The sequence below is a fragment of the Talpa europaea genome, assembly GCF_964194135.1.
Source record: "Talpa europaea genome assembly, chromosome: 8".
Lineage (NCBI taxonomy): Eukaryota > Metazoa > Chordata > Mammalia > Eulipotyphla > Talpidae > Talpa > Talpa europaea.
The window spans coordinates 39648990-39671064 of NC_140075.1; the positions used below are offsets into that span (position 1 = coordinate 39648990).

The 22075-nt window shown below is 36.6% G+C and overlaps 1 protein-coding gene across 1 annotated transcript in view; it reads left to right on the forward strand.

The window, feature by feature from the left end:
* Positions 1-1584: 1584 nt before the first annotated feature.
* AP4E1 (adaptor related protein complex 4 subunit epsilon 1) overlaps positions 1585-22075 on the forward strand; it is a gene marked incomplete at both ends in the record, with an annotated part of 54719 nt that continues 34228 nt past the window's right edge. The window contains 8 exons of the mRNA XM_084240986.1: positions 1585-1734; positions 3017-3088; positions 5651-5774; positions 10722-10795; positions 12277-12398; positions 15009-15168; positions 17165-17331; positions 20248-20321. Coding sequence (XP_084097112.1) covers positions 1585-1734; positions 3017-3088; positions 5651-5774; positions 10722-10795; positions 12277-12398; positions 15009-15168; positions 17165-17331; positions 20248-20321 — 943 coding nt within the window. The remainder of the gene's footprint in view (positions 1735-3016; positions 3089-5650; positions 5775-10721; positions 10796-12276; positions 12399-15008; positions 15169-17164; positions 17332-20247; positions 20322-22075) is intronic.

The following is a 22075-nucleotide window of genomic DNA, read 5'->3' on the forward strand; positions in this document are numbered from 1 at the left end:
AGAATGTGACAAGGTGAACAGTAAATGACATTTCAATAATATTACAATATAATTTTGACTTGGTGCATCCCTTCAAAGGGTCTCCAAGACTCTCAGAAATCACCAGATCACGTTTTGAAAACTACTGTGTTAGAGTCTGTTTTATTTTATTTTATATAATTCTTACATCATATTTCATTTTTGCACAATGTATGCATTTTCATTTTGGTTATATTCCCCATACAGTTCCCACCCCCTTATTTTGACCCTAATACCTCTTTCCTCCACCCCCTAGTGTGTGTCTGGTTTATTGTTGCTTGTTGATTTTGATTTTTTCTTTATTAGCCTTTTTCCTGGTCCCTTATTTAGGTTTTCTAAATTCCTGCTATGAGTGAGAAGTTGCAACAACAAATGTTGGCGAGGTTGTGGAGAAAAAGGAACTCTCCTGCACTGCTGGTGAGAGTGCAAACTGGTCCAACCACTATGGAAAGCTGTGTGGAGGTTCCTCAACCTACTACAGATAGAGCTTCCATATGATCCAGCAATTCCACTCCTAAGTATTTACCCAAAGGACACAGAAACATTAATTCAAAAGGGCACCTGCACCCCATGTTTAGCAGCACTATTTACAATAGCTAAGCTATGGAAACAACCCAAATGCCCCCAAAATAGATGACTGGATCAAGAAGATGTGGTACATATACACCATGGAATATTACTCAGCAATCAAAAAAGATAAACTCATTTCATTTGCAGCAACATGGATGGAGCAGGAAGGGATCATGCTCAGCGAAATGAGCCAGAAAGAAAAAGGAAAACGCTAGAGTCTGTTTTAGGTAATAGCAATGGATTAGATCTGAGCCCTATCGAGAGAGGCCTCCTGTGATCACTTCCAAAATGGAAAGAATGCAGTGTCGTGGAGGGGCGTGGAGGGGCAGGCAGCGAGGGCTCTCCTTGCTGGCCAGGTAAGGGACATCGGCCTCAGAGGAGTGAGTGACCTTTACCCCGCGACCTGCCGACGGCGGAGGGGAGTCACTTCCCTCCCTGTGCGGCCCCGACCCCAGGAATCGGACTGGGCGGGAAGCGACAGTGGCCTGAACTCGCACTCAGACTCCGCGACACTGGCCGCCGCGTCGCCTCTGACCGCCCCCCCCCCCCCCCCCCCGGGTCCCCGGCCCGGCCGGGGCAGAGGCGCCGGGGCGCCCGGCCTCGCGGGCCAGCGGAGGGAGGCGGCGGCCGGGAACGCGCTCTCCCCGCCGCCGTCTCTGGCGGAGGGAGCCCCTGCGGGGCGAAGTGCCGGAGGGACGGGTCAGAGCGGCTTCCTCAGGAAGACTCGGAGCCGCGGGGGACCGCGGGGTGTTCTCCGAGACCCGAGGAGTCGGGGTCCCCTCCAGGCGCCAGCGGCTGCTCGCGGGCGGGGCGAGCGGCCCTTGTGGCGCGGACTCGCGCGCCCCCCGGAGGCCCCTGCCGGCAGCGCCGCTGTGCGTGTCCGCGGGCGCCAATAAAGCTTTCGCGTTCAAACAAACAGGAAGCGCCTACGGAGGCCGGGCGGCGACCGGGCAGGGCCGGGCATGAGGCCGGGCGGCGGCCGGGGCGCGGGCGGCGATGAGCGACATCGTGGAGAAGACGCTGACGGCGCTGCCGGGACTGTTCCTGCAGACCCAGCCGGCCGGCGGGGCGGCGGCCGCCAAGACGTCCTTCTCCTCGCGTTTGGGCAGCCTCGTCCGCGGCATCACCGCGCTCACCTCCAAGCACGTAGGTGCCAGCCGGGCGGGGAGGTCAGGGGCGCCGAGGAGGCCCCGGCCCTGGCGGGCCCAGGGCGGCGGGCGGGCGGGCGCCGGGGCCTCCCCGGGGGCGCGGGGGCCGAGTGTGTCGCTGCGTCCCGGCGTCTGTCTGGAAGCCGCACTCGCCTGCTCTGACCCACAGCCGCGAGGCCGGGTTTCCACAGTTGGCCCTGGCCCTGACTCATTATGATCTGGGGCAAATCCCAGATCTCCCAACTTCCATGTGCTTCCTGGACACGGGAGTGGGAACACGCCGGACGCGTTTCATGGGTTGTGTCGGGGTGAGGCGTCAAGCGTGTGTGTAAATACCAGGGGCGATGCAAGGGTTTGCGTGATTCACCCATGAAGTTTCTTTCCTTTCTCGTTTTCCTGCTCTCTTCCAGTCCCGTCAGTCAGTTACTAGATGTCACACTCAGACCCTGTCATCGTAATCTGTTGACTATCTTTGGGGAGCTTGAATTCTTAGCTTAGACCATTGGGTTGAGCAAAGAAAAAATATCATTCTTCCAAAACGTAAAATTTGCTGAGTAAGTCTCTGCCTCAGGATGGACTTGGGAAAAGAGCAATTATGATAGAAGTTATGGTCCCACAGACTTTTGGTGGCTGCATTAATTGTGTAAAATACTGACTGCAAGTTGCAAAGAGTGTATCTCAAAGAGATCACGTGTTATATTGTACTTTATTATGGAGAGATGTGTGCGGAAAGTACAAGTGCCACACTGGTGTTTTTGTTATTCTCTGTGTGAGAGAGGTAGGAAGTGAGGGAAAGGATGTGAAGAATGAGGAAGAAAGTACAGGGCAGGGAATATGGAGAAAAATTATAGCACAGGCTAAAAGAAGATTGATTCTGTTTCTGTCTTCTTAGCCTATTTCCCTATTCCATGAAGACTTTTTACTTCTAAGGTGCAGGTATGGGCTCTTATCAAGGGCAGATACAGGAAGAATTTATTTTCTACACTCTCTCCACTGTTCTTTTTTTAAAAATCACTTTCTGCTAAAGAGTCCTTGAGAAGAGAGGAGAGACTAAAGAAAAGAGAAATGATGGGTTAGCTTGGAAATACTCATTCTTTCCAGTGATGACTCTGAGGGTTGGAAAAAGGCCTTAAAGGCATATCTTAAGCACATAATTTCTGTAACTTTTAAAATGTTTGTTTAATTGAAGGTATTATAAATTACATTTTCCCTTAAAAAACTCTGTTATATTTGTCTTTTTAAAAGACAGTTATTAAAACATTTAATTTTCACTTTTTCAGGAGGAAGAGAAATTAATCCAGCAGGAATTGAGTAATCTGAAAGCCATGGTTTCTGCTCCTTCTACAACGCTGGTAAGTTTTTGTAGTCAATGCCAGCACATACTGAATTGGAAATCTGGTCCACTATGGACTCATGAGAGGTATGGAATTGGTTGCTAAAATCTAATTTATCATAGTCAAAAAAACTCACTGGTGGTAGCAATTCAAACATTAACTTCAGCCTTTTATTATTTACTGACTGCACTGGATCAAGACTTGTTTGACTGATGTCAAGTTAGTGCCCATGTCGTGCTGACTGGATGAATGCGGTGATGGTCCGGGACCCCAGTGCTCATCTTAACTGTTTTAATGTTGATACTGGGAAAAGGATAGACTATATCATTTAAAATTATATTTTCAGACCTGAGTTGATATATTGTAGCTGTAGCTGTTTTGTTTTACTGTTACACATATTTCTTGGAGTATAATTTGGTTGACAAAATGGAAATAATGTTTTTTATTATTTGCTATAACACTGAGTATTTGCACAACGGCTAAATTCATATTGAGTTGTTTTAATCTTGGTCCCATATCTTATCATTTTTCAGATGACAGTCATTTAATAAGAGACTGCTACATGCAGGCCATTGTGGGAATGTCCTTGCATAGTTAGATTAAGACCTAGTTTTTTATTTTAATGTGATGAGATTTTTTTTCCCCAAGCAACATTTATTCAGCAAATATTTGGTGTTTTTGTGTCTCAATGCCTGGGAATTTTTTCCTTCCTCTAATAAAAATATCTGTGATCATTTTGCATGAGTATGTGATCATGTATAAGAGTAACACTTGTAAAGTCCGAAAGAATGTTTTGGGCAGACCTGGTTTCTCTCTTTACTTTGTTAGATTTCATTTTCCATAATTGGAGTACTAAACACAGATTTTCTTGCTGCCAGGCATAAACCTGCTATGGGCGGTACTAAGATAAATAGGTAGAAGTTAGGGAGTCAGAGATGGGAAGGAAGATTTTATAAGTGATTATGGTCATCCAGCTTTGGGCATTCCTGTCAGAGTAATCTGTCCCTGAGGTAGTCATGTAAATGTTGGATGACAGTTTGACAGAGAAATTGTAACGATAATTCCTGCGATGGAGAATGTGCTTTCTTTTCTAAAAGTAAGTGAACGATAATGTATGCTGTATAATTTTACTTAATGTTTGTAAAGACTTTTAAAAAACTGTGATATAGTGGCCTCCTTGGTGGTCTAGAGTTAAGTCTCAGCGCTATCCCCGCTATGGCCTTAGTTTGATCCCTGGCCAGGGAGCTAACCCACATGGCACACCTGTCTCGCCTGCTGTTTCCCTCAGCAGTGTATTTCAGTAGATGTGCCTGTTCTGTTCCCCACTGTCTCTATGAATCCTCTCACCACCCCTCCACCTCTGGCCTACATCGCAGTTCTATGTAACTTAAGTAAAATAAATTAAAAAAAAAAGAAAAGAAAAATTCTGATACAGAATGTTATAAAATCAGGATTGATACTTAGTGGTTTAAATGAAAACTTTCACTCCTCTAATTGTTGTAAAAACCATTGAGAAGGAGTTGCCAGTATCTTGGAAGCTTTTTTCCCTCAGTATTTAGTAGTCTTGATTAATGTGCTAATGAATTTAGTTGTGTTATTTTAAACACCAATTACCTGAATTAAATTTTATTCCCCTAAGATTTTGCAATGGCTTTTAAAAACTCTTTATACTTACATATATATAAACACCCAAATATATACATATATATCAGAAATGTCAGACATTATTATCCTATAAATATTTAAATATTTAAAATATTTTGCTGTTTCCTAAGCATTTTGTGATATAGTGATCCTGTAATATACTAACACTAATTAAGTTTTAGATACTAAAATAGTATATGTGTGTATATTTTTTCCTTGATTTTTTTAGCTTATATTGAAACACATCCCTTTTATTTTTGATAAAGAAATGCTGTAAATATTGAGAGTGCAATATTATACTGATAACAAAAGTATAAACTATTAATTTGTGTTATAAATATTGAGAGGCTTAATTACAAATTAAATATTGAATTGGCTATACTATTAATGAAGTCACGTCCCTTAGTTCATTATAACTGTTGAAAAAGAAAGCAAACTATTGCATATTTTATATAGCATAATTCTGAACAAATCCCTGTTATAGTATGGGTTTTAAATGTGAAAATTATTTTCATTGCAGAAATCATTATCAACTTGTGGACCTTGTATGGATTTTTTTACTTGATAAAGTATAGTAAAATAATATGCCAAATTTTAGAAGCTAAGTAAGATTTTTCATGGGTGAAATTATGACCAAATTTTACAAAGGGCTCATAGTAATAGAAATAACTATAGTTGATTTGTTTCATAATGTTACCACTAACAAGATATTGGAATAATTTTACTAAAATGAATGTTGTTAAGTTGGGGATCAAATTTTTATTCATAAAATTTGATTCGAGGTGATTATTTGATTTTGTGTGTGTGTGTGTGTGTGTGTGTGTGTACATATGTAGTGCCAGGATGAAAGGATTTCCCCTGTTAAATGATGACAGCATAATGAAACAAAAATCAAAACATTTTATTTATACCGTTACTGGATATTTTGCTTTTCAGAAAATGATGAAGGAATGCATGGTGAGACTTATATATTGTGAAATGCTTGGATATGATGCTTCTTTTGGCTATATACATGCAATCAAGTTGGCACAACAAGGAAATCTTTTAGAAAAAAGAGTGGGTATGTATGTATTTAAACCTTTCATACTTTAATGTTGCTCTTAATGTTCCAGCCACCATATAAAATGAATGATGACAGGCACAGTATATTTTTTAGAACACTGCTCTATAATTTGCAAAGCTTTAAAATACATCACTTCAAAAACCAAAGCCTATAAATGGAATCAGTTTACCTGATTTATTTTTGAGGTTTAGAGATTAAAAATTGCCTGTTCTTGTATTGGTGGTTAGATGGCTATATATATTTGTCAAAATTCATTGAACTATACACTTAAAGAAGGGGACTTTTTTAGTGTGTAAATTTTATGTCAATTAAAACTAATTTTAAAGAGTCTGTCTAGCCTCATTAAAGAATAAAACAGAAATTGACTTGAATAATTTCAAATTGCCTGTTCTCAGTTTCACAGATGTTACTAAGAGAATTAGAGGCCTTTAAAAAAATTTTGGCTCTGTAATCAATGTTTAGGGCTATTAGGAAAACTCGTTTCAAAGATTGAAGCCTCCTATCTATATAGGTTCAGCTTCTTTAACAGAATCTCAAGAATGAAGCCCTTTAGAATATTATAGAAGTACAACATGTTTTTTATTCAAAGAATAGTGTCATGTCAAGGACCAGCATTATTCATAAATTGTATTTGCATGTTGTCAGATGATGGTTGGGCTGGGAGATGTCTTAATAAAGATGCTGAGCCTGCATACCCATAATATTCCACTTGTTGAACCCATTCCACCCAAAATACTCTTGTATCTTCTCTACCTGTATACTTTTCTTCAAGAAGACTGTCCTCTAACATACTGTCTCTCCTTTTCCATATTCCAAATCAAATTTTAATTCTTCTTTGATTATTCCGATGGCTCTTACCATCTGTAACCTGGGGGTTGTCTTTTCATGTATTAATGTCTTAGCGCCTGAGCTAATTCTAAGATCCGTGAAGGCAGGGGATGTTGAAAGCAATACATATTTTGTATAATTATGGCTGCTTCATAGATTTTCATGTAATTGTTTTCATTTATAATTTAATTTTATTTTAAAAATATGTAAAGTATTAAATGGTTCCAAAGTTAAGTAAGACCTTATACAAAGGTATAATCAAGATGTCTGACTTCATCTGTTGCTCTTCTGTCTAATGTGCCCCTTACTTCCTTTTTTTAATAGAACTTTTTTTTTTTTAAGATTTATTTATTTATGCGTACAAGAGCTGGGGTACAGGCCAGAGGCATGAAGGGTGAGAGGATTCACCAGAGACAGAGTGGGGAGCAGAACAGGCAGACTGATTGAAATACATTGCTGAGAGAAGCAGCGGGCAAGACAGGAGAGGTCTGCTGCGCCATGTGGGTAGCTCCCTGGCTCGCCAGGGGATGGAACTTGTGCTGCAGAGGCTGTGGATTGCTTCACTGTGCGGTGCTTAACCCCCTGGGTCACCAGGGAGGCCCCTTCCTTATTTGTTTCTTTTTTTTTAAATCTTTTTTTTTTTTTTTTTTATAGAGGCATGTTTTTATTTATTTATTTATTTATTTGTTTTTTGTTTATACATGCACTGGGTACAGTCAGAAGCACGGAGGGTGAGAGAATTCACCAGAGCCAGAGCAAGGAGCAGAGCAGGCAGAAGGACCGAAGTACACTGCTGGGGGGAGCAGCGGGCGGCAGGAGAGGTCTGCGCGCCATGTGGGACCCTCCTCCGGTGGCCGGGGAGCAGCCGGGGATCGAACCGGCGCCGCAGAGGCCGCGGGCAGCCTCGCAACCCAGCGCTCAACCGCTGCGCCACCGGGGAGGCCCCCCTTATTTGTTTCTGATTAACCTTTTCTCTTTTTGAAAAAATAAGTAAATGTATTTGTACATACTCAGATAGTCTCTTTCACAAAGGTAGCATATGATATACCCTGTCTCTTAACACAAAAGATAGATTGTTTTATAACTTGTTTGACATCTTTATACTTTGTATACTTGTATAGCTTTTATTGGGTGGATGGATATGTTATTTTTTTCAACCATATCCCTACTAGTGGACATATGGGTGGTTTTTGATATTTTGCTCTTATAAGTTATAATGTTGCAGTGGATAACTATGTACATGAATTAATGCATTATTATGGGGGTTTATCTTCGGCTTGTCTTAGACTCTTAGGAGACCTCAGAGTCATTTTTATTGATATTCAGGTCTCTCAGGAAAGTAATTTATAACCAACAAGACAGACCTATTTGCAGACATTAGACATTCTGTATATGTGCTAATTAGTGGAAGTTATTTTTAAGTAGCATTTAAACACTTCTGTCTTTACTCTGGTACTACTGCCTCATTCACTTTACTGAGATTTCTTAGCCTAGCATTGTGCTTTCTTTGACGGAGAATGCCTTCTTAGTTTTTATGTGTATGTTGTTGAATAAATTTCAATACCCATTAAGTCAGGTGTTACTTTAGGTTCTTTATCTTGTAAGATAGCACTTATCTTCATTTTACAGATGAGAAAATTAAAGCTTAGAAAGGTTAAGTCACATGTCCAAGGTCTGAGAGCTAATACATGGTGGAATCCGAATGTGAATGTAAGTTTATACGTATCAAAGCTTATATTCTTACACTATACCCCACTTTATATATATCGAATGTACTTTATAATCATAGTTTAGTTTTGTTTTTCTGAAACCTTTTTCATTTTTTTGAATCACAGAGTATCTTGCCTTTTGTTTCCTGATGTTCAAAAACGGTATTTTTTGAAATGGCCTTTGGGTTAGTTTATCTTCTACCCTGATATTTGTGAGTTGATCATGTGTGATACCTTAGCTAAACACAGGTGTCAGAAACCCTTAAACTTTGGGGCCTCCCCAGTGGCATAGCGGGTTGAGCGCAGCACTGTGAAGCAGCCTTGCAGCGCGGGTTCGATTCCCAGCCGGCCAGGGAGATTCCCACATGGTGTGGCTGACCTCTCCTGTCGCGCCTGCTGCTCCCCTCAGCGGTGCTTTCGGTCTGTCTGCCTGTTCTACTCCCCACTCTATCTCTGGTGAATATCTCACCCTCCTGTGCCTCTGGCCTGTACCCCAACTATTGTATAAATAAAAAATAAATCCAAAAAAACAACAACCCTTAATCTCTGCTTTAAATTTCTTTGTGGTTTTTCTCATCTTTCTTGGTCCTGATTAGTTCTTTTCTTTCTCATGATTGTGGGAGTAATCGCTCTGCTCCTCTGACCTTCATTGTAGATATTGCATTAAGTCATGCTGCAACATCTTGGCTGTGAGAATAGCCAATGGTTTTCCCATGTTCCCTAATAGGTGCAGACAGTGTGGATGCTAATAATGATGGGGATAGTTAACATTAAAATCCTTTTTTTAAAAGATTTATTTATTTATTTATTTATTTATAGAAGCACTGGGTACAGTCAGAAGCGCGGGAGGGTGAGAGAATTCACCAGAGCCAGAGAGGGGAGCAGAACAGGCAGACTGATGAAGTACACTGCTGAGGGGAGCAGCGGGCACAGCAGGAGAGGTCTGCGTGCCATGTGGGACCCTCCTCTGGTGGCCGGGGAGCAGCCAGGGATCGAACTGGCGCTGCAGAGGCTGCGGGCAGCTTCGCAACCCAGCACTCAACCGCTGTGCCACCGGGGAGGCCCAACATTAAAATCCTTAATGAAAGTGCTAAAAGAATTGAGAAAAGGCCTCCCTGGTGGCGCAGGGGTTAAAGTCTCAGCACTATCAAGCTCTATCCTCAGCCACTGTAGAATGGCATGAGTTTGATCCCTGGCCAGGGACCAAACCCACATGGCGCAGCAGACCTCTCCTGGCTCACCTGTTGCTTTCCTCACCTCAGCAGTGTATTTAAGTAGATTGCCTGTCTGCTCCCCCCTCTGTCTTTGGTGAATCCTCTCCTTTCCCCCCACCTCTGCCATATATGCTAGTTCTTTTGTGTATCAATAAATAAAAATAAATCTTAAAAAAAAAAAACAGTGAGGAAGGAGGCAAGGAATAATGCCTCAAGGTGTACTGTGTGGAGAGACAGCATGGGATTAAAAACATCTGACTGCTGCTTGCTGAGTTTGTGTCCTTGCTTCCCCATCTAATAGTTGTAGACTTTGGGCAGTTATCTTTATTGGGGCCTCATCATGTTTAGGATAATACCTACCTGCTGGAGTTTTAAGCATTAAATGAGGTGAGGCTTGTGATGTACTTGACCTATAGTAACTGTCTAATAAGTGCTAGTTATTACTAATATGAAGAATGACAGGAAAATTATGTGGAGCATCTAGATTCCATGCACATGACATTTGTCAGTATTAATGTATTTTCTTAATACTAAGATATATATCTTTAGGTTTCAGTATTATTCAAATGAAAATGCTTATTTAAGTCAATGAGTACAATTAATGCAGTAGACAATGTTTTTCACTCAGCAACTGCTATTCATTCAATAGTGTGTCTTCAAATGGAGACAATAAACTATTGGTTCATTTAATACATGATTTACATTGTATCGGTTGGTATATGGTAGCTCATTCAGTAATACAAATGGAAAGTAATTCACTATTAAATGTAGTAGCTTTTACTATACCTGAGAGGAGAAAGCAAACATTGTATAAAAATGAACAATTATGTAAAATATATATAAATTTTTTTAAATGTAGTAATTAGTTTTTGAATAATTTTGTTTGGCTACAAGATAGAAATATTTTGATTGATTGTGAATATTTGCAAAAAAATTAGAAGACGTATTCCTGATATCATTACAAGACCTTATTTTGGTATACATTGCCTGTTTTCATTTCAAACATATGCTGTGAAATACATAATTCTAAAAAATTTCAGAATGAAAAACACTTGAAATTTTCCTTATTGAAGTTTTTGTACCTAGTATTTTGCAATTTGTTTTTGTATTGACCTGTAACTGGTACCTTTGTGTAACTTGGGAAAGTTACTTTGAGCAGGTAATAATGAGATTTTTCTCCTCAACTTTTATAGGTTATTTGGCTATTTCTTTATTTCTACATGAAAGTCATGAACTGCTGCTGCTCCTTGTGAATACAGTTGTAAAGGTACTGTATTGTATGTTGGTTAATTTGAAGTCTTAAATTATTCCTGCAGATGTGACATTTCCCCTTAATCATGTTGAATTAGATGTTTTTGAAAGAAGATAGGCTTATAATGGGCTTATAAAGGTCATTTAGATCAGTTTCTGCATCTGTAAAGTGAAGATAATGATATAACTTAGCCAAATTGTACGGGTTACTGCTTCTATTTTATTGTTTCATTTTAAAAAGCAAAATTAGAATTATAGCTCATTTCTCCAAAGATGCACTTTTCGTATTGTTGCCTTTTTCTTTAGGATCTGTTTTTTTGTTTGTTTGTTTGTTTGTTTTGATGTACTTATTTATGCATACAAGAGCTGGGGTTAAGTGTGTAGGATCTGTTCTAAAGGAATATAGATTTAAATGGAATGTTGAAGTCTTTTAAATTTTAAGTCATTTTAAAGGACAATAGAGTACAATTGGATGAATGAAATATACAGATGATCAAAGCACAGTTTAATCCATACTTCTAGTATTTTTCCTGTTAAACTTTTTTATTTTAAAGATTTATTTATTTTTATACAAGAATTGGGGTACAGGCCAGAGATGTGGGGGTGAGGGTGAGAGGATTCACCAAGACAGAGCAGGGAACAGAACAGGCAGACTGATGAAATACACTGCTGAGGGGAGCAGTGGGCGAGACAGGAGAGTTCTATCCCACCATGTGGGTTTCTCCCTGGCGGGCCGGGAATCAAACTCATGCTGCAGTGGCTGCGGATTGCTTCATAGGTTTCGTCTTAACCCCTGCGCCACCAGGGAGGCCCTTTCCTGTTAAACTTTTAATGAAAATTGATTATGAAGTATAATTGAATTGTTGAGCTTTCTCATGTTTTTCTTGTGTCAATCTTTTGTGTATTTTGTGGGCAAACACCTTTATTCTGTCTTATGTTAATCTTTTATATGAGTGTGTATATGTATGTAGCCTTTTCGAATTTTGAGTCATTGGCTATTTTAAGGTTTCTAGTTGTTTAAATCTTTTCAAATTTATTAAAAACATATTTTCAGGTTTTATTAGAATGACTTACAAACTTTGTGTAATATGTAAGCATATGTGAATACTTGCATTTTATTGTATAGACTTGAGAATTACTTCCTTTTTAACTTTCAGTAATGTTATTAACAAGAAAAATTCATAAAATTGTTTGATTGTACTGGTTTGGAAAAGTTTAAAGACTGTAATAAATAAAGACTGTAATAAAGACTGTAATACTTTATCCAGTGTTAGAACAAATACAATTACTTTTTGACTGTGTTTGTCTCTTGGCTCTGTTACGCCAAATGAAATAGATATATTCCATAAAATATGAGGTAAGCCTGAATGTACAAATTACTTATATAATTGGTGGAAAACTATCAAGTATGTAGGACCATTGATTGCATTGTTGAGCTCACCATCCGGAGTATCAGAATTTGCACTAAATGTTTTCTTTGCTTAATAATTATGTCAGGACTTGCAGAGCACTAATCTGGTAGAAGTATGTATGGCACTTACGATCGTCAGCCAAATTTTCCCTCAAGAAATGATTCCTGCTGTTCTTCCATTAATAGAAGATAAGCTTCAGCATTCTAAGTAAGTAAATTGTTTTTAGATAGGTGTTTATGCTGTGTATTTCAAACCAAAATTCATTATAACTTTAACTTAATACCACCAGGGTTGAAGATACTCTTCAATTGCTAGATACAATGCAAAAAGCCTCAGTAGGATCGTTCTTTATTTTTATGTGGGTTTATAAAAATATTAGGGAGTCTTTTTTTTAAATGTTAAACTGAGAGATAGGCTTAATGTCAAGATTCTGTGACTTTCCACTTCTACCATTAAAAACAGTGATTGAGTTTTTCCTTACCTACATTGGATTGGTTGAAGCACCTTAGTACTCACAGGTTGTTTTGAGGATGAAGTAAAATAATGGAACACATTTGGAAATGCCTCAAGTCATATGAATAAAAAACTTTGCTATCTGGGGGATGCTTTTATATAAAAATTGTGACACTCATATACTATGTTATAGCACAGTATATCCAGAAAAATTTTGCTAGTCTTTTAAGAATTCTTAACTCTCTTCCTTATTAGCTTGACTTACTTTTTCACCACACTTGGAATTCTTTTGTTTTTGACCAAGCCTTTCAACTTCATCATCTTTGAAAGCTTAGGAAACATTGTGCATTTTCCATTTTTCCTTTGTGATCACAGTATTTTAACTATTCTTACATTCGTGATAGATTTATTTTGTTACTTCTACAATATTTATTTCATATGCTTCTTAAAGTCAATATAATGTTCTAAGATTATAAAATACTGTTTATGATCTGTGTTCTTCAGGAAATCTTGGACCATGAATCTTTTAGCTAAAATAACTTTTAGTAAAAATTATAGAGTAGTTTAATAGGGTTTTCAGACTTTTTATAATGTTTCAGTTATGTCAGATCTGTTTTAGAACAAATTTTCTGGGTATAGACAATTATTGGAAATAAAATGTAGTTTTTTCTTTGATAATTATAGGTGGATCTGATCATAGCAGAGCATATTTTTATGTAATTTTTCCATACCACTACCATTTTTGTGGTAGTCATACTTTACAGACCCTTTGCATGAAGTTCTTTTGAGAATTGAATTTTTTTTCTTACTGCTTCTCATCTACTCTAATTTCAAGTCCTGGCTTCTCCTGTCTTCTACTGGCTAGAGTTTAGGCTTTTCGAAACTGCTTCTGCTGTTATGTCCATACCTAACTCCATGCTGTGGAGTAAAGAAGAAAGAATATGGGACAGAGCTACAGGTAGGCTAGTAGATGTCACAAAGATAATGTGAGACAGGGCTTGGACCTGACTTTTAAATCCCAGGCTGTATTTCAGTATGCCAGACCTGCAACCCAAATCTAGGTGTCTTGATGTCTTGCATTAATACTACCATTTAGGGCAGGCCTAGAGATTCCTGAGTCTATTCAGAGTTTGTATTCTTCTTCTGTATTCTTTTATTCTTTTACCTACTGTCTCTGAGAACTAATATTGGTTAATACCCAGTAACTATTGGGTAGTTTACAGTCATTCAGGTATTAATACTAATGGAAAGTCTGTTGTTAACTTCTTTCCTTTCTATGTGAAAAGAATTTCCATCATGGCATAGTTTGCTTACAAAGAATGAGTTGCCTGTGAGGGGAATTTAGCAGGAGTTAGGTGATCATTCATTAGGACTCTTGTAAATGCTATTCTTTAGAGAACATGGGATTGCATTGAAGAATCTGATTTTAGAAAACAAACTATATTTAAGAACCCTTAGAAGTAAATACTTCACTTCTGTGACACAAGTGAACACTGCTGTCGTATTCTGTAAATATGAGATACGTGGATATAGGCATGAGACAGAAGAGGAAGAAATACACTCCCTTGGAAATATGATCAAGGATAGTAGTGCCTTATTTTTGCTTCTTGTGTGCTAGATTTTCATTATCTGTTACAAATGAAGAGCAGAATTTCTGTATACTTACCCTCTTTGTTGTAATGAGATTTTTGAAACATGAGCTGGGCACTGAAAGGAGTAACACCTTTTAATTTCACGTGAATCTGCCAACAGAAGTATTTGGAGTATGTGTCCATGATATAAAAAAGAGAAACATGAAAAGCTCAGAATGTTAAAGAGACTTTTAATATTAACAAAGAGATTGTTTAATGGTAATACATAATACCTCTTAGTGATGTAAATTTACTATTGATCCATTTCCTAATTTCAAGACATATGACTTTCAAAAATGGTGTTAGAGTAGTAGGGATTTGTTTATCTTGTTTGTTCTGGTTTCAAATGTAGTATATGCTGGTTACCAAAAAATTCCATAACTGGAGAAATATATAACATGATCAGCTAAAATTTCTTGAGGCCTTACCTCTAGAAATAACCACTTTTTATATTTTGGTGGATTAAAATAAAGAAATTGATAATAGATGTATTATTTTCTCATTTTAGATTAGGATAATAACTGATATACATGTATATACATTTTTATTGAAGTAACATTGTTTTATAACATTATGTAGGTTTCAGGCATGCAACTTATAGATCAGTTGTCAGTGTATATTATATTCACCACCAAAAACATAGCTGATATTTTGAAATCATTTGATCCATAATCTTCACCCTAAATCCCTGACGATTCAGATGACTTGCTTAGATTTTATTTTTTACCTTTAGGGAGATTATACGAAGAAAGGCTGTCTTGGCATTATACAAATTTCTGCTTATTGCTCCTAATCAAGTACAGCATATCCACATTAAGTTTCGGAAAGCACTTTGTGACAGAGACGTTGGGGTCATGGCCGCTTCCTTGCACATATACCTTCGGATAATTAAGGTAAGTTGGAGATTTCAGCAGGTACAGAGTTGGTACTGTTAGCAATATAAAAGAAAACTCAGATTTTTCAGTAAAAATGGATAATACATGTTTATTATTTTTAATAGTAACTTTTGAAAGTTGTCGATGGCAAGAGTTATAGGCACATTATAGAATTAGTCTTTTTTAATGCTTAAAATTTTTTCTTGTTTCTAGTATCTATTGAAGGTGCTGTAAATGTGTAGATTTGTGCTTTTTCAAGTAGTCAGTCTTTTATATAACTTCATGGGATGCATAATAACTTACAGAAATGAGGAGCGCTAGTAGAGGCTGTGCAAGGTATAGACTACGCTTTCAGACAAGGAAGGACAGAATGGTATGGTAAAATTTTTCTAAATGGTGATGACAAGTTCATACTAATTCAGCCCCAGTTTATTGCTGTTTGAAACCCTTTGTATCTGAAAGTATGTATTTGTTAGAGAGTTGATGAGTACTTCATAGTGAAATAGAATATGCTATTAAATTCAATTTAAATTTACAGAACTGAAGGTTGTCTTCACTTTTATGTATTGTTTTCCAAAATAATATGCTATAAGTACACATTGAATAATGTCTTATTTTTCCTCTAACATTTACTAAGCTTTGAAAAAAACTATTCCCTTCCAAAAATTTGTCCTTGGTACATAATGAAAATTACAATGAAGAATCTGATGTTCATTTTGGGGAATTTGTATTTTATTTCTCATTTGTCAGATAATCATGGCACACTCACTCAGAAATGCAAACGGATTAATTTTTAATAAGCATGTTCACTGATTTTGGGGAGTTTAAATATATAAGTAGTCTTGGTTATGCTCTTCCACATAGAGCACATTTACATTAGAAATACATACAAAATTCACATAGTATACAGTCCTTTTATTTTCATCAAAAGAGGAGATATTACTGCCCTCATTGAATATTATAGTTCTTTACTCTTTTCCCCCTAATTGCTGGTATAGGCATATCTCTGATGTACTGTGGGTTCAGTTCCAAACCACCACAATAAGGCAAAAATTGCAATAAAGTAAGTCACAGAATTTTTTTTTTCATTGTCTAGTGCATATAAATAGTTGTTTCCACTATACTGTAATCTATTAAGAATTCCACAGCATTATGTTTGAAAAAAATAATGTACATTAAATGTGACACAGACATGAAGTGTGCACATACTATTTGAAAAATGGTTTTGATAGACTTATTCAAGGTATAGTTGCCACAAACCTTCACTTTGTTTAAAAAAAAAAAAACAACAAAAAACTTGGTTGATGTTATCAACCAATGTTACTTTATTAAAAAAAGAATTAAAAAATCTGGGCCTTCCTGTTGGCGCAGTGGTTGAGCGCTGGGTTTGCTAGGCTGCCCGCAGCCTCTGCAGCGCCGGTTCGATCCCCGGCTGCTCCCCGGCCACCGGAGGAGGGTCCCACAAGGCGCGGCGCGCAGACCTTTCCTGCCGCCCGCTGCTCCCCTCAGCAGTGTGCTTCGGTCCTCCTGCCTGCTCTGCTTCCCGCTCTGGCTCTGGTGAGTTCTCTCGCCCTCCCGCGCTTCTGACTGTGCCCAGTGCTTGTATAAATAAATAAAAATAAATCTTTAAAAAAAAAATTCTTTAAAAAAAAATTAAAAAATCTGTGAAACTCAATGTAGTGATGCACAATAAGATAAATAACCTGTATTGGCTGTTAGTCTTTCTAAGATGAAGTTATAAGAACATTTAAAATGTGATTAAACTGTTTATAGGGACAAACAGAGTGGTTGACACTTTTCAGGGGATGATTCAGCTTCATATGGGATAGGCAGGGTTTCGTCATGGAAGAAATTACGCATATTAAAGCTCTGTTTCATTAAATGTGAACATGAAACTCCTAGATAGCTTGTATTAAGTTAGAGTCTATAAGGCATTTTAACCAGGTCTATTTTATATTTGTTAAGACATTATTAGTAGTAAAGTTTTTTGTTTTATTTTGTTTTCTGGATGTAGGAGAACTCATCTGGATATAAAGACTTGACTGGGAGTTTTGTAACAATTTTGAAGCAAGTAGTTGGAGGCAAGCTCCCAGTAGATTTCAATTACCACTGTGTGCCAGCACCATGGTTACAAATTCAGCTCTTGAGAATACTAGGACTTCTAGGAAAAGATGATCAAAGGTAAACTAGTTTAAGTAAATTTGATAACCTTAGATTTTAGTCACCTAGAGGTTTCATGATAAGCTAGGTTATTCCCAATGCTTAACTTAATAGTGATAAAGGAATCTTTCTAAGAAATATATAAATTCAGGTTGCTGGGATAATCCTGGCTCTCTGCTTACCTTAATCTTGCTCATGGTGAAAGGTACCTTTGAGGCTCCATAGCTTCTGTTAAGCTTTCTTAATTTTGGTTTAGAGGTTGAGAAACTTATTCTGTAAATGACGAGGTAACAAATACTTTTTGATTTCCAGGCTATATGTTGTCTCTTACCATTATACAACACTGCTATGTAGCTCTATAGTAACCATAGTTTATAAATGACTGAGCACACCTTTTTACTGATACAAAACAACTATTTGTGGACTCTAAAACTTTAATTTTCCTCTCCAATCATTAAAAAAATGTAAGCATTTTTAACCTACAGCCATACAAAAATAGACATGGAATGATTAGGCCTGTGGACTGTGTTTGCTGACCCTTGCTGTAGTTGGATGTGAGCACTTCACCTTCTTAATTCAGTTAATCTGAATTCCTCTTTTAGCCAGTAATTTTTATTAAACTTTTTGTGGGTGTTTTTTCCCAACTATATATACTTATAGCTTTTTATTTTGCCATAGTTTTTCAGACTTACAGAAAAGTTCCAATTGTAGCATTTGCTTTATCTTTCTCTGTTTACATGTATACACAGTTACTTTTTTCTGAACTGTTTGAGAGCAAGTCCAGCTAGATTTTAGTTCCTTGAGAGAGAGGACCATGGCATAAATCCCTAAAGTATTTCTATCCTAAGAAAATTGTTAATCAGTGTTCTGATTTTATTAGACTTTCTCTTTTAGGCAGTAGTGTACATTTATATTCAAATTCTTTTATTTGGTTTTCCAAAAGAACTGTCCACTAGGCTTTTGCTACTAGAAATGCCTCACCATCATCTTGTTAGCATCCATTTGCTCATGAGCTTGTGATGAACACCACTTGGGCTCTGATTGAACTCAGGTATAAACCTGAAGGTCATGGAACACACACACAGATTATTAGTTCTAGTTTTATTTTATACAACTCAGCCTATCCTAGTGTGGAATTTTAGTTAAAGTTCACTGGAATTTTGTTTTAAAATCACAAATTTTATAGTAATGTACCCCAACTTCTTTGGTCTAAAAATAATTATTGCCATCTTATGTTGTCAGGAAGTAACTTTGGAGGCATTTAGTGAATTTACTGAATTGACTAGCTCATTATTCTCTTTCATTCCTTCATGGATGAATTTAGAGACTATATGAAAGGATGAATAAGATAGTGCTTACCTTTATGGAGCTTAGTTGAATAGTAAGTAGGCTCAATTCCTTCAATAAATAAAGACTAGAACTCCTTGATGTTGTGAAACATTAAAATGTTTCTCCTTTGTAGTTCTAACTTTAATGAGATTTTATGTTAATATCAATTTTACATATGATTAATTCAATATGGCAAAGTAAAAATATTAATCTATTTTATAACAGGATTCTGAACTTTTTAGTTGAAAGAATTAATTTACTGGAAAAATATTTTATTTTTATTCTTTTATATTTATTTTCTTTTGTTCTGTAGTATAGCATTCTACTTTTTAGGCTTCTAATATTTAGTTTGATCATGCCTGCAAATGTTTCCATATTTCATGTGGTTAATTGTGACTCTTAATGCTAGACATTGGCTTTGGATTTTGAAATTGAGTGACTAGGCTGTAGTTGTTTTACTGAATTTTTTTTTTTCAGGGATGGGATGGGAAGATTTGCAGTATCTATTATATGGTGTTATAAGTGGAAAAATGCTTATGCAATAAAACGAGGGATTTTAATGTATGGTTCTGGCTTCTCACTGGATATTTGTACTTTAGTAAAGACAAACTAAAAGTACTAAAAGTACTAAAAGACAAACTGAAGTACATTTCTTTTTTTTAGAATAAACATTTTCTTGAGGTACATACCATAGCAAATGTGTACAACCCCAGATTATTTTGGTCTTTTATTTGTTTTATATTGTAGTTTCTCAGTGAGACTATTGTATATATTCTCTATTGGTATAACTTTTTTTCTCTGTACTTTTAAATTTGTAAAATATACAGAAATACCAGCTCAGAAGCCATAGTTTTCTCATTGGCCTATTGGAGAGGAATTTTTTCTTCTAGGCTTAGGACTCGCTGAAGCACTGTATTTTCCTAGTGTATTGACCTCAACACAATTACTGTTCCTATAAGCAGTGACCATAACATAGGAATAGTGGTAGTGTGTGTGGTGTGTTAACATACACTAAAAGGGTGTGATCATGTATATCTCTTAAGTCATGTATAATGCTGTAAGCCAATGTCTCCACAATAAAAAACAAAAACAAAATAAAATATAAAGGGGTGGTACAGATCTCTTAATTCTACAAAATATGGTTTCTTTATATTTAATATAAATGAAAGTTAAACTTTACTTTTGAAGAACTTAGTGCTAAAGACTAGTATTTGTATTTTTTTTGAAACTGTGGTTAAAATATAGATAGAAATAATCTGGCTATATAATGTATAACTGTAGAAACTTAGAAACATTTTATTACGAAGAAGTTATAAAAGATAGTGTATTCAGCTACATCAAACCAATCAAACCAAAATCAAATTTGTAAACTAGATACAGATTGAGGAAAGAATTAATCAACATATTTCAATATATCTCTTTATTGAGTAGTCAGCTTTGATAAAGAGCAAATGGAATCTTTAAGAAGTGAAATACCCATAACTTCATAAAATGAATTTCTTTCACTTCTTTTCTGTAGATCCTCAGTTTTAAAGAGAAGTTTGAAAGCAATGTTTTATTGGGTTATAATACTATAATTCTACTGCAAATAAAATATCTTTTAAACAGGACAAGTGAATTAATGTATGATGTTCTTGATGAATCCTTACGAAGAGCCGAATTAAATCACAATGTCACATATGGTAGGTAACATGTAAATGCCATGCTAATGACCAACAGTGTGTTTCAGTATTATGACTAAATCTGTGTCATATTACTATAAGTTCCAATAGAGTGTTACATGTTCATTTTTAAGGTGGTTCTTTGAGTTATTATTTTTCAATGTAAGCACTGAATAACAAATAATTTTCAGTTGTGACATTGTTTTAAATGTTGACCTGAATTCATTATGATAATTTTCTTTTCCTTAAGACTTTATTTTTAAGAGAAATTATATGAAAGCATTAAGCATTTAATTGACTGTGAAGATAACTCAGTAGATCTGTTCCATATTTTATAAGCCTATATTTGAATGTAGTTCTTAAATAAATCAGTGAGTCAACTAGTTGTCAAATATTTATTATAATTTCTCTTATTTGTCAGACCCTATGTAAGATGTTTGGACTATATCTGTGAGTAAAACAGAAACTAACCACTCATTGAGCTCATAGAGTAGAGAAATGAAAAGGGGCAGGTGCTGTAAATGTTACAAAGAAGAGATACGTGGTGCTCTGGGATGTCTTAGGTGAGGGGAAGAACATGGAAGGTTTTTCTAAAAAAGTGATTTTTAAGAATATAGCCAAAGAATTCATAGTAACATATAAAGATAAATAGATATAGAGTAGTAACATACTATTTTGTGAAGAGATGATAAACTGTGTTACATACAATTTTAAAAAGTAATTTTATGATAGGAAATAATAAATTGGGGAAGACAGTAGAGAACTGAGAAGAGTAACCAAAAAAAATTTCCAGTTTTAGTAGCAAAGGAAGGAACTATTAATTAGTTCTTTTATTGGTGAGTTTGAGAAAGCTCAGTGGAGAAATTGAGCTATTTGGAGATACTTAAGAACACTTAACACAGTTTGAATTCTGCATGCTTTGGTAGAAGAGGTATTGAGAGAGATGACTCAAATGAGAAGTAATTTCTTAATCTGTGACATAGATTTGTGTTTCATATGCGTAGATGGTAATGAAGGCAATGTGAGTGGTTTATTCATTTATTTAACCAGTATTTGTTGAATACCTACAAAACAAAAACTTGATTTGCCAACTAAGTGTAGATTGAGGAAGGAGGTGATTGATTTAATGTATTCCTCCATGCTAAATGTAGAAGATTAAAAGAAAAATAAGGTAGACACAGGCCCTGCCCTTATGAGTGTGTAGGCCAATGAATAGTTGATATTATCTAGGGCCCTGCTATATAATGAGGTTTAAAAAAGGGAGGGGCAGAAACCACTTTTATTGAGATAGTTGGTTTGGCTAGAAGTTGTCAGAATTTTTCCAGGTAGCTAAAGTAAGTTAAAAAGTTTTGTTTGAGATAATCACCATCAATGATAAGGGTTTGAAAGGTTTTCAAGGAATTCTGTTAAAGCTCTGCCTTTTTTACTTGCAGAACTTTTTTCTTTGGGTCAATTGACGTTTCAGCTTTAATTTTTTTTATTTTTGAATAGGTAATATATGCACATGGTTCAAAATTCAAAAGGTACAAAGGGTATACAGTGAACAGTAAGTGTCGCTTCCACCCTTATCACCCACCACCTAGTTCCCCATCCTAGAGATAACCACTATCATTTGCCCCTTTTGATTTGGAGAAAACTATATATGTAAGGAAATATTTTTTAATGTTCTCTACTAGGATACCCTTCTTTTTATTAAGATTGCTGGAGCCAACACCAGCCGTTTGTAGACTGTTAGTCTAGTGTTTTTCCTTGCCACAGAAGCCTTATAATTTCTG